Below are 14,249 nucleotides of genomic sequence, written 5' to 3'. Positions count from 1 at the left end.
TTCACGTAACCACTGCACATGGGTAGGTAAGGGCCCTTTAGTTCTCCAAACTATCTTATGTGCGTATTTTATATGCTAAATGTAAGGTTTATTACTGTAATGAGCAATTAAAGTGATTTTAGCATTGGGGAGAAGTCCACTTACCATGGTAAAATCACTGTAACTCATCCTGGCATTTCTTATAACACTTTTAGAAAACAATGGCAAAAGAAATATGATAAGAGACCGCAAAGTCTAATTTATACATTTTATTCTCACTTATTTTCACCAAATAACAGATGTAGATAACTTTTTATAATCATAATCTGCTTAATATTTAAACAATCACATGACACACAGCTGCTTTTATTGTGAATAAAGCCCAAAACTTAACAAACACAATCATTTATTAATATTTTTGGTTTGTTTCAGAGCTTAAATGGTATACCTGGTAACAGTGATTTATTTTATGATATCTCTTACAGTGATTTCTATGAGAAATTGCGCGCGCACTGTATGCAGTGTAACTTTATCTCTTGACACCTCTGTCATTATCAGCGTGTGACAATCCTTCACTACTACTGTTTGCAAATTCTGTCGCATCTACCGGCGGGATATTAATCCTAAAGAAAGCAATGCATTTATCTTGCATTACGCTTTAAGAAATTAAGGTTTTCCTGCATCCGTGTTGTCACATGATATATGTCATTGTAAATCTATTTAAAATCAATAGCACCCCAAACTCAATTTGCTTTAAAGTGACGGACAACATCTCTCCAAGGGTTCTTGCGCATGTCAAAATCTTTTAATAATGAAGCCGTTTCAGAGAGCCTTTACGCGCGCACTGCGAAGCGTCACGCCATATACAAATACGTTTCAATAAGCATGAATTAAAGTTACTTTCACTTTCCCTGGCGTTGAATAAACGTAATGAAACAGAACTCGCGCTCTCCTGGAGCGGTACCCATAGCAACAGGCTGCGCTTTTCTTTAATGTTATCAGACGCGTACTGGCATTAAATAATTTGTTTAATAGATATGACAAATATACCTTTTTAAACTTTATTAAGAAAGTGTCTAGACAGGTTTAAGATATGTCTAACATTGAAGCAAAAAAGTCTATTTATGCATTTGGCATACCCTTTTCTACAAAAAGGCTTACAGTGCATTCAAGCTATACTATATTTTATCAATATGTGTGTGTTTGCTGGGATCCCACCCATCATCTATACGCAGTTAATGCTATACAAACTGAGGTACAGAAACACAGGAAAAGACTACACACCAAAACAGTGTCCACATATTTTAAAGGTTCTTTCTCGGGCTGTATACTTCTATAGGACCATTCACTAAAGCCAGAAAAAGGTTATTTGGTGTAGAAAAGTGACTTTAAAAGCGTAAAAAATAAATAATTATTTTAAGAACCTTTGACTAAAAGGATCAAAAAAATATTTCATTGCATCACTGTGAAGAACGCGTCCTCGCAACTTTATTTATAAAAGTGTAGAGAGATTGACGTTTATAAAGGTGAACCCTGAAAGTCATTGTATAACTCGAACACTGTTCCTGCCCTGAGAAGCGCAGAAGGACGCGCGCTGTCCCGGGGGCACGCGGCTTTGACCCGTTCACACCTTTCACGGCGCGTCCCGCCCACCCGCGTAACGATTGGTCACTGTTGCTTTTAAAGCGGTCTGTAAACTCGCAGCTCAATTCTGACCTTACAGGCAAAAGACATCGAAAGTTTCTCTGGACACCCGGAGGCTCCATCGCAGTTTAACTGGTGACCAACAAGGTTACGCACCCGGTGCGTGTGGGAGATGAGCAGTCCCGATGCGGGCTACGCCAGTGACGACCCGAGCCAGACCCGCGGCTCCAGCTCAGTCATGATGCCAGGCATGAGGCAGTGCGCGTGGCCGGACCCCCTCAGTCCGCTTGCCGAACCCAAAGCAAAGAGCGAAACGTGCCCTACTGCCGGTCCCGGGCGCGGAAAGAGCGAGGCGCGCATCCGCAGGCCCATGAACGCATTTATGGTCTGGGCGAAAGATGAGCGCAAGAGGCTTGCGCAACAAAACCCGGATCTCCATAACGCGGAGCTCAGTAAAATGCTCGGTGAGTAGATTTTCATTATCTAATCGTTCCTCGTGTTTTTAGGATGTTGCTCTTGGAATCATAAATTGATTTTGATTATGTAACCTCTGTGCAGAGATTGAAAGAGATTAATTAAATGGAAAGCTTTAAAGTTTTTAATAACTCATTCAGATGAGATAAATCATCTTTGGGTCATTGCACAAGTTTATCAAACTTTATTATTGATTGCAAATTTCAGTTTGTAAATATATAAACTCTTAAAAATAAAGGTTATAAAGGGTGCTTCGCAGCAATTCCAAAACTATTTGTGGTTCTCCAAAGAACCATTTACCTTTACACATTTTTAAAACCTTATACTAACAAAAGATAAAACTTTGGGTGCAACAAAAATGTTCTGTGAATGGTAAAGATTATTTATGGCCAGACGAAAAACCTTTATTTTTATGAGATTAGCAGATCATATTAATGTACAGAAATGAAAAGTTTATCAGTAATAACTTTGTGCATACTCAACATAACATTGTCAGTTGTCACTGTCCCAAGAGAGGAGATATCAAAGTAGATTCACTTAATAGATAATGTCATATAAATGTCATTCAGTGAGCACGTGTACAGAGAGGTACACAGAGTTTCCATCTGTGGAAAAAAACTGACAGCAGCTGGGATTTCATACAATTCACTGCAATATTTTCTAAACTTATTCCAAATAAAAAGCATGTTTTACTTAGTTGTATTTAACCAAATGTGCTTATTATAAAAATGCATAAATAGATTCACAAAAAAACACACAGCTGAAACATTTAGTTTTGTATTATGCATTTAAATGTAATCTAGGCCTATATTTATATTTATTAATAATTAATATTTATAATTTATATATTATTTATAATTTATTATTATTAGTGAATTACTGGTAAATGTATGTTATGGTGTTGTTAACTGATTTTAATTGATTCATTATATATATATATATGTGTGTATTTTATGTTGCAACAAATGTATCGTTTTACCTTTATTTTAGGTAGTATTTTGCAACATTAGTGTCAAATTATTAGATACAAATTATTGACTATTTTTACTTATAAATCTTGTTTTTCTTCTGCAAAAAGTTACCAGTCTAGTCAGTCTCCAATGTGTTTTACTACTAGATGACAAAACTTACAGAAGACATGATCCACTAATCATATTTACTGTCTTATGATTTTTAGGGAAGTCCTGGAAATCTTTACCAATGGTGGACAAACGCCCATTCGTCGAGGAGGCTGAACGCTTACGAGTAAAACACATGCAGGACCACCCAAACTACAAGTATCGGCCACGGCGTCGCAAGCAGGTGAAAAGAAACAAGCGACTGGACTCTGGCTTCTTACTGCCCGGTGTAATGGATACCCAGAACCCCCTGGGCATAGAGGGCATGGCGTTGGGTTATTCAGGACTTTCACAAGCCGGACTGCCTCCGTACTGCGAGCCCCAAGCGTTGTTCGAGACCTACAGCCTGCCTACACCCGACCCCTCGCCTTTGGAGGCCGGGCCTCCCGAATTCTTCACCCATCTGCAGGACGAACAGAACCAGTCGGCATACGGCTACCATCACCCTCAAGAGTTCTCCCTTCAGGAACAAACGCACGCGGGTGCTCGCTGCCACGGCACACATCACTCCAATGTGCACGCCAATCCTAATCCTCATGCAAACACACATGCACCTGGCAACACGCAGATCAATCTGATGAACCAACAGCAACTGAGTAACATGAGCGGTAACCTGCAGAATACTCAGTCTAACCAATCCATCTCTCACGCTCTGTTCAACAGAAGTCTTTCCCCACCTTCTCATCAAACCACACCTCCTGCTTACCTGAGCTGCCCGTCGACTTTAGGTGTCTTTTATAGTGCTGGCTCTCAGTTAAAGCGCTCTTACGATGAACTCTCGCTTCCCGGGGCTGGTCGGACACATCCACACGTCTCCGCAGACCCACGCTCGCAGGTCCCTGCGCAGACACAGAATCAAAGCCAAAGTGAAATGGTGGATGAGGTGGACAGCAATGAGTTTGAGCAGTACCTCTCCTATGGGGTTCATCAGGCACCCGTGCAGGGGAACGACCTCATCTCCAACGTACTGTCTGATGCCAGCACTGCCGTGTACTACTGTGGCTACAATAACTCCTGAACAGACCTGTTGCTTGTGTCTTTATGGTAGCAGCTCTCTATCTATAAAACATACACGACCCCACAAATCACAGATTGGTTTTATTTGAAATATCAAACATTTTAAATGGTTAAATTAGTTTTAAGTAAACATGAAAGTGAAATTTGCTTTTTTTAATAAATATATTTTTTTTGTCATATTGTTCTTGGGAACTGGGTGATGAAACCTCTGCAAAACTGCTGAATATAAATATGAAACATGTTGAAAACATTATGAAGCACTGTAAATATTCTGACCATTGATTTGTACAGTAACAGCCTTATGAAGCCATTTTCTGTATAATTTTGTACTTTTTGCAATTTTGAAAAAAATAAACGTCTAAATGCATTGTGGGTTTTTTTGTTTTTCCTTTTAAGTGGACCAACTACTTCAACCTTCTCCAGCGGTCACAGCCCTCCACCTCCTATTGTGTGTGTGTGTGTGTGTGTGTGTGTGTGTGTGTGTGTGTGTGTGTGTGTGTGTGTGTGTGTGTGTGTGTGTGTGTGTGTGTGTGTGTGTTCATGCTACGGTGAAAACACTTCTTCCTGTTTAAGGCAACCCTTTTGGCTACAATGACTTAAATATGATCATAATCTTTTAACCCTTTCCAAAGAAGACCATTATTTGGTTAGGGCAAACTCACTCGATGCAAACACAATTAACTCAGAAAATAAAAATTGTAAAGGCTTTGTGCACTGTCCTACATAAAACAACATCAATTATTTTTGTATTGTTGTTGTCCAGAAGAAATGTATGTTTAAAGGTTGGAGGCGTACTGGAGTTAACTTTGCCTTTCTCCTTAAAAAATTCTCTAGAAGTACAAATATAAAATTGTTAACTTGAACTGCAAGTTTAGAGCTATAAAATAAATTAACTTGCCTGAAAGAATTCATGTTGTTATTTTCAATCCAGCATTGCAGTCAAAAAGGGACGAACTCAACTTGTTGGGTTGTCATTTAAACTATGCTGATGTTGTTTCAACCCAAAATGATGGGTTGCTGTTTCTGACACTAAAAAATGTCAATAATTGGTTTTGACAAATCAATACATATTTTATGTTACTTTTAACTTAAAAATTAAGTTACCCAATTCCAACTTGAATTTATAAGTTATGTCAACTTTTTAAAGCTAAAACTTTAAATAGTAGAAGTTTTTTATTAACCTTGTGCTGCATTTTTTTTCAGCATTGTTATGTCAAAATGAAACATTTTCTGGGTTAATTATAGTCCAGCATTTTTTATATTGTAGTTGTGAAATCCTTTTATGAAATTTTCAACTTCTACAGTACAACGTTTGAGCTTCTTAAAAATCTCAGTTGTAGTAAACTTTGGCATTTAGATCAATCTGAGCCATTGTTGAGATCTGTGAAACTTTATACGAAAAGCATTTCTCCAGGCAAAAATCTGCTCTCTACTCATTTTAAATTAAAGCGGAAAACAGAATTTGGGATTTTTTTCCCACTATTAACCAATATATTGTCTTTAACTAAATAATGACGATTTTTTGAGGTTTGGACATATACTTAAAAAACTTAGTTAATTTAACTTTTAAGCATATCAAATTCAAGTGAAATGTGCTATTATTAGTACATGATGTAAGAAATACCCATAATCCTTTGTGCCTGAATATTTGGATTTAAGCTTTTTCACAGAATAAGAACTTTAACTACTTAAATATTTGTTATTAAAATGTCATAAAGGTTTAAGCTCTTATATTTATGTAAATAATACTTGGCTGCCTTAAAATTTTTTGTTAATTCAACTTAGATTTACAAGTCATGTCAACAGAGCTGAGTTGTCACAACTTATAAAATATAGTTGCGAAAAGTCAACTTAATTTTATAAGTTATAACAATTCACCTGTAGTTATAACAGCTCATCTCTAACCAAGATAAATAATAGTTACTTGTAAATCCGAGTTGACTCAACAAAAAAGTTTAAGGCAGCAAAGTATTTTTTACAGTGTATGTTGTTTTGTTGTAAATTATCATTTTGTAAAGTTACTGCTCGGTTGATTGTTGATTACTTTGTATTGTATTTTATTGTATTTCTCCCCACAGGACTGACAATGCATGTCAAAATTACAGTTTTATGTGTGTTTCTGTGGAGAATCAAGTAAGATGGATTTACAATCAAGTCTTGTCATGGATTTACAAGTCACTTCAACTTACTATTATTTATCTTGGCTAGAGATGAGTTGTTATAACTACAGGTGAGTTGTTATAACTTATAAAAAAATTAAGTTGACTTTTCTCAATTATATTTTATAAGTTGTGACAACCCATCTCTGTTGACATGACTTGTAAATCTAAGTTGATTTAACAAAACAATTTAACGCAGTAAACTTAAAAAATTACTTGAATTGGAAACACCTAAGAAAATGTCATTTCAACTTTCCTTTTCAACTTAAAATTTTTCACTTTAAGTATTTTTCGCTTATACATTTCACAGTTTCAACACATTTTTAAGTGTTAACAAATAAAGTATTATTTTTAAGTTGATCCAAATTTTCACGTTTTACAATGTATAATACAATTTATAACACTAAAAGTAACATAATTACAAATAAAACCATTTAACTCAGTTAACTACATGGAGATGTTGAACAGAGCAATTGATATTACAAATTATTTCAAGTTAAATCAACTTAAAATTAAGTTTATTGAACTTGCTGAATTATATTGGAATTACTATAAATTTGAAGTTAAACGTACTCTTGTTTTATGTCACTTTACTAAAAAATTTTATTTAGGTCACCAACTTTTCTCCAAATCAAAGGAGGTCACACACTTGTGTATATTTGGGTTTTAAAAATAAAAGGTCTGTGTTTGAGAGGAAGACAATCTTTAGAGCGGGTCACGACACTGACCCCTCGTCCTCTGTTCGGACGACCAAAGGAAACAAGCAACCATGACATATAAACACACACACACACACACACACACACACTGTATATACTGACCTACTCTACATATCTGTATGATGTGTGGTAAGAGGCAAACGCTGGTCCGTGTCTGAGGTGTGTCTGTATGATGAAAGTGTTTTATAAAGCTAATCTCAGAGCACACAAGTGTCACACCTCTGCTCGTGTTTGATGTAACTTTCACCGTAGCTTTGAGAAGCAGCTGCGTTCTCCTGTTTGACAAGGAATGTGCTTGAATGCATGCGCGTGTCTGCGTGACCAGATTTTATAATCCTTGGAATATGTGTCTCCTCCCAGGCCTTATCGCCTTCATAGGCACGGCTTTCCCAAACCCACTCCAGTTGTGCTGCTGCTAAAAATAGATTCACACTAGCTTCATGCCGTGACACAATATGCTATTTTTCACTGATTTGACCCTTAGGAGTATAAATATATCCAACACATACAAACTCCTTGTGTGCAGTGAAGTAAGTTTCTAAATGTAACCTTTCAATAGCACTTATTTTGATAACTGGGGTAATGGAAAAATAGGGCAACGGTTTAAAATGAACATACTGGAGGCCTGTATGTTTGTGATGTAACAGTACAACACATTATATTTGGCTTAAAGAAATAATTATTTGCCTAAAGCATTTTCTATGCCATAGCACAGAAAAATATTTCTGGTTGCCCAACGAACGTATCACTCTCTCATGCTTTTTTATTGGACCATTAATACATTTTTCCACTGATGCCAATAGCCGATTATTCAGACTGATATCTGCCGATGTCGATAGCTTGGTGGTTATATTAACTTGCATTAACTTAATTCCAAAAATAAAATTTTCTGAATTTCTGAGTTATTCATTCATATAATGACCATTAACATTGAACATTAATCTAGTGATATTTCTTTACATTTTCTATACACAGAGCTCAAATTCATTGCATTTTCCTGTTCTCTTTTGATTGACAGGATATATCGGCCATGACTATATCAGCTGTTTTGAAACTATCAGCCGATAGTGTGAAAATTGCTATATGGGCAGATACCGATTATTCGTCGATATATCGGTCGGTGCATCTCTACTTTTTATAGTCTAAACAAACCTCTCCACTACAAAGACACAATTGATACGAGGTGATCACATGCTTTTGTATGGTTTCATGACTGTTTTTATAATAATTATACGTTTTTGTATTATTCACTTCGTATAAACTTAAATTTTTTAAGAATGTTAAAGGGGACATTTCACAAGATGTTTTTAAGATGTAAAATAAATCTTTGGTGTCGCCAGTGAAGTTTTAACTCAAAATACCATATAGATAATTTATTATAAGATGTTAAAATTGTCACTTTGTAGGTGCATTGTAAAAAATGATGTGTCCATCATGTGTGTCATGCCATTTAATGCGTTATTTCATGTAAAAATAAACGAAAGGGACAACACAAGTTGTGTTAAAAACAGTAATGGGAGTAACGCGTTACAAAGTAATTCCGTTAATGTTATTCCGTAACTGTAATTCCACTACTTTTAGCAGTAACGAGCATGTAACGATTAGCATGTAAGTATTTTTTTTTAAATCAAGTACACTGTCAAAAATAAAGGTACAAAGCTGTCACTGGGGCAGTACCCTTTAAAAAAGGTCCTAATATGTACCATTTAGGTACAAATATGTACCTTTAAAGGTACATATTTGCAGTTCAAAGTACTAATATGCACCGTTTGGGTACAAAGATGTATCTTTTTGAAAGGGTACTGTCCCAGGGACAACGTTTGGACCTTTATTTCTGAGAGTGTAATGCAGTTACAATTACTGAAATTGAAATGAGTTCAATAGTTAGCTTGTACAGAACAAAAACTCGTCTGGGTAATATACTAATGCCGCAATAGCTAGCCTGTCTGGAACCGAGCATATATTACAACACAACACTGTGTGACACTTGCATTACTAACAACCACCGACGGAACCCGTTTCATCTCCCTAACCGTTTACATATTGTTTACATATATATATGTATATAAATATCAACCCTATATCACGAAATTGCGTGACTATTTCACAAATGGACCAGCGTGAAAATGTCACGCTTTGCCGCGTTTGAGCGTGAGCATGTCACGCTTTCTGTTTGTGTCACTGTCACGTATTGGTTACTCAACTTTTTTGTCCTATTTTCAAACCATTGTCGCTTCGGTTTAGGGCCAGATTTGGTGCTTGTGTTATATGTCACTTTAAGTATTTGTCACTTTAAGTATTGGTTTATAAAAAAAGATACAATACCAATTCTTTTATATTTTCTAAACTTTAACCAATTGTCACCTGACGTTGGGGTTAGAGTTTGTTTAGGTAAGGATGTCATTTTATGTAAATCTAACCCTAAACCGAAGCGACGATGGTAAGAAATTAGGACAAAAAAGTTGAGTAACCAATACGTGACAGTGACACAAACAGAAAGCGTGACATGCTCACGCTCAAACGCAGCAATGCGTGACATTTTCACGCCATGCGTGAAATAGTCACGCAATTTCGTGATACTGGGTTGATATATATATATATATATATATATATATATATATATATATACACTGTAAAAAATAAATTGTTGGCTCAATGAATTATTTTTTAGTAACTAGTTCCACAGAAATTTTACGTTCACTCAATTTCTGTCTCCAAAGTGTTTCCTAGATTGATGTTTTTTAGTTGGCCCAAATTTGACTCAAATATAAAAAAGTATGTTGGCTCAATTAGCTTTATAGTTCATTCAACTAAAATGTTTTAATCAGTTGAATCTTTAAAAACTTACAGCAAAGACTCTGTCAATTAAAATTTAAGTATTCACTCAATGTTTTATGTGTTACTTCAATTAATATTTATTATTTGGGATTTTTTTAATAACATTTTTAAATTATTTATCAAATAATTTATGCTGGTGTTGTAAACAAAATAATTAACTTCAGTCACATAAAAACAAAAGCTTTTTATTCACTTATCATACAGACTGAACATACAGAATTAAGTCTTTAAATAGAGGGCATAAAACAGTCCAAAAAGCCTCCAAAGTCAGTCAGAACATCTCCAGGGCCATTTAGGAGACTTTCCTCAGCCAGTCCAAGCGGAGACTGTCTCGCTATGTATCCCTCTGAGGAATATAAACACACAAACATACATAAATACATGTTTAATATAATAAAGCTTGACGGTGAAAGACTTTATTCTCTAAATAACGTTAATGTTAGGCCAAATTTCCCTCAGACATCACACATAATTAAACACTATTGGGCGGTTTTCTCGGACAGGGCTTTTCACTGACTAAAATAACTTACTGACATCTCTTAACATATGAGTGCTATTGTTTTGTCTCAAAATGCACGCCAGTATTGTATTATATAAGGTTTGTTTGTAAAAATGTCCCAATTATAATAAAGACCGAGTTCGAAACTCCGGTAAACCAACCCTATATCCAGGCTTTTTATCTTAACTAAAATAGCTCCACTTTACTTCGGTCACATAACATAACACACTTCTAATATATCTTTACAAAAATATAATTACAAAAACGTCGAGTATTTGCGTCTTTGCCAATTAATATATTCTAAAATTAACATTTAATTACAAACACTTACCTGACGTGAGGAAACGGCTGACTTGTGTGTCCTTCCTTGTGTGAAACAGTAAGTGATTCCAGCTGTTGCGTGCGGATTGATCTCAGATGAAATGACCTGTGATCCAGATCCTTCCGAGTTAAAACATTTTAAATTCAAAATACACAGACGCACGCCCATACATACATGCACACGCGCGAGGACGCGCGCGCGCACACACGCACGCACACGGGTACACACACAGGTATATTTAGAAGTTTTAAGATTGTTATGATATTGGGACTATTTCTCCACTCGCACCTTCAGCTCTGAAGTTCAAATTCGCAGGCAGTACGCAGTCCGATTATAACGAATGTGAAAGATATGAAATATCATTCAACAGCGATATCATTTAAGTGCAATCCTAAAATATGATTTAAAACATACCGGTAAACCTTTTATTATTAAGTATAAGAAATTAAAATGAATTAAATCGCATGTTTAAACGCCACAGAGATATCAGAGCCAGCAGTCGATTTCTGATGGGCTTGCCGAGGCGAGGCTGCGCTGGGCGGGGTGTGAGCGCTTAAGTGTCTGTGATTTTCTGGAGCTCTTCTGGAGCTCATCTCCGTCCGAAAGTGTCCGAGCACATTTTTAAATAGACGCTATCTATATTAACCGACCGCATATTTAAACTTAAAGCACATACATTCACGCCTGAACAACTCTTAAAATTACATTTTGTTACCAAATAACAGTAATATTATGAGCATTTTGTTGTCAGGAAACATAGCTGTCATAAGTCCACATATTGACCAGATTTGTCTTAATTAGTTCAGTCAACATAGCCATTCTGAATGTTGACTGAATTTGAAAATAACCATTCACTTAATGTTTTAAACACAGATTTATCTAGACTTAAAATAATATGTCTACTCAACTAAGCCCAAACAAGAAAATTTGTTTAACTTATATATTTTTGCCCTTCCAACATTTCATTAATTGGATTTTTTACAGTGTATATATATATATATATATATCCAAAGGGTTTTTTTCTCCTATGACTTTTTGTTCCTCCCTGAGGTTTTTCTCCTAGTGGACTTTTTAACCCCGGGAGTCAGCCGACATTAGCTTAACTTAGCACCCTCTTGTATACAAAACATTATTAATACGTTCGCTTGTAAAGTTTATTCATAGCCGCTGTAGTTTGCTACTTATGTTGTCTGTCGATTTTTCTGTGTTTCTCCTGCTTCTTTTAATGTAAAGCTGCTTTGCAACAATTACCAATTGTGAAAAGCGCTATATAAATAAAATTTAATTGAATTTTTAGAGTGTTAAACATTATTATACGGTAATAAGAATCTAATGAAAATCATTGATTTGTATAACAGAATTGCAAATAAACTTTAGAAGTTAAACATTATCATATTATTATAGACACATCTTATTATTACAGTAATGGGAATTTGGGAAAAGATTTTAGAAAAAATGCAAATAATTCATTATTTCCTAATTAAGGCTGATTGTCTTTGTAAAATTGTTTCTATTTTTCATGTTTTCAAGTGAGTTTATGCAATTAATGCAAAGCATGGACAGAGAGCACCTGTGTATAGCCTAACATGCAGACAATGGTTCACATAAAGGTTCTGTGAAGATTATCTGAACGTTCACACACTTGTTCAGGAAACAGTAGCTCTCTAAAATTCCCAACACTTCCACTCGTCTGGGAAAGATAACAGGATTTCCTTTAAAAAATAAAAATACATCAAAATCAAACTAAATAAAGGCTGAGGGGTCATGTCTTCACACAGGTCAGACACCTTTTGCATTCGGTGTGTGTGTGTGTGTGTGTGTGTGTGTGTGTGTGTGTGTGTGTGTGTGTGTGTGTGTGTGTGTGTGTGTGTGTGTGTGTGTGTGTGTGTGTGTGTGTGTGTGTGTGTGTTCACAGCAGTGTTCCTGTTTATTCTACAAGTTCCACATTTGCACCTGAGCAGAACAGGAACACACATACAAGCGTAAAACACACACTTCATTTTTCTAAATAACACTGCTGAAGTTATCATAGTGTTATATCTCACTGACTAAACGTTTCTAAAGATCAACACGAATGCTTGATATCTCTAGCAGTGATCATATTTGTCTGGTATAAAAATCTATTTTAAAACATACTGAAATGTTTTGATAAGTTTATATATCTTTACTTTTTGCAATGTCTACTCTTAAAGCCACACATGAATTAAAACTGTTTTATATAATGATGGTACATTTGAACTGAAACACAAAAGTATTTTCACAAGTCAATATTAGGTGTTATTGATATGCACACAAAGCTGTTTAAAGATATTTCTTTTATATTTATGCTCTCTTAGTTTTAGTCTCTACTCTAGATCTCTACTTTTTCACTTCTTTTTTGTAGGATTTTTCATAAAGAAATGTGTGGAAATCAATATTAATATTACTAAAGAAGTTAATATTATAAAAGTAAACTTCTTCAAACATCTTAAAAACTATTTTTAGTGAAGCATCAAATTTGCTTCTGCAAATCTATGTATTTTATCTAATAAATGTTTAATTCCTGTACATCAATGGTTTAATCGTTTTGAATCTAAACATCTCCAACTCCTTACATCACAAATCCATTTAAACATCAGCGAAACATGTAAAACACATGTTCATTGTCCATTTATTTGTATATACAGCATGATTTCTTGGGTGGATATGAAAACCTTTATTAGAAGGAAAACAGATACTACATTGAAATTGAATGAATTTGACATATGTGTGTAGGCTATTATTCATATGAGATTAATTATAATATTGTACAACTCTGGATAATTTGGGTAAAACTTCCCATACATATGAAGAAGTGGTCAGGATCCAAGCCAAATTTAATTCATTTGCTCAAGGAGACAAAGGACTAATGCACTGGTTTGGATAATAAAAAAGGAAAGAAGACTTATAACATGTTTCATGAATACACCATTTTTTTTTTATTAATTAATGGCTTGTTTTATGTATATTTTTTGTAAAATGTTGTATATTTGCTGTTCAATAAAAAAATGAAAAAAAAAACATTACCATCAGGAGGCGCCCTTGTGCTTTAAAAAATTGTTTGAAGAAATCAGGTAAAGAAATATTTAAAATATGACAGCTGTCACTCTTTAAAGTGGGCACGTGAATCTATAAATGTCATCTTAAATTCTTCTGTTATTAAAACTGAATGTGTGTTTGTGTGTATGTCTATATGAGTTACTTGACTAGATGTAGTCATGTGTAAATGTTGACATCACTCATGTCAGTCAACCTAACTTCTTTTAAAAAGGGTGACCATACGTGCCATTATTCCCGGACGTGTCCTGGCCAGGATTTCGGGTGCGTCTTCCGGAAGTCGTATTTGTTGACCGCATACGCCATTCAGTTAAAAACATAAGACATGCAATGGTAGTTTCATTCTTACCTTAAAATGTAACGGTTGCTTTTCTGTTATAATAATAATAATAATAATAATAATAA

General features: G+C 35.1%; 1 protein-coding gene across 1 annotated transcript; it reads left to right on the top strand.

Moving 5' to 3' along the window:
- Positions 1-1,607: 1,607 nt before the first annotated feature.
- sox17 (SRY-box transcription factor 17) lies at positions 1,608-4,600 on the top strand. Its single transcript, XM_055217115.2, has 2 exons — positions 1,608-2,087; positions 3,275-4,600. Exons 1-2 carry the CDS (start codon positions 1,796-1,798, stop codon positions 4,231-4,233), a joined length of 1,251 nt encoding a protein of 416 aa, XP_055073090.2. The 5' UTR covers positions 1,608-1,795; the 3' UTR covers positions 4,234-4,600.
- The last annotated feature ends 9,649 nt before the right edge of the window (positions 4,601-14,249 follow it).

The sequence above is a fragment of the Misgurnus anguillicaudatus genome, chromosome 21 (assembly GCF_027580225.2).
Source record: "Misgurnus anguillicaudatus chromosome 21, ASM2758022v2, whole genome shotgun sequence".
Classification (NCBI taxonomy): Eukaryota; Metazoa; Chordata; class Actinopteri; order Cypriniformes; family Cobitidae; genus Misgurnus; species Misgurnus anguillicaudatus.
The sequence above is the reverse complement of the archived record's forward strand: the minus strand, read 5'-3'. Positions and strand labels throughout refer to the sequence as shown.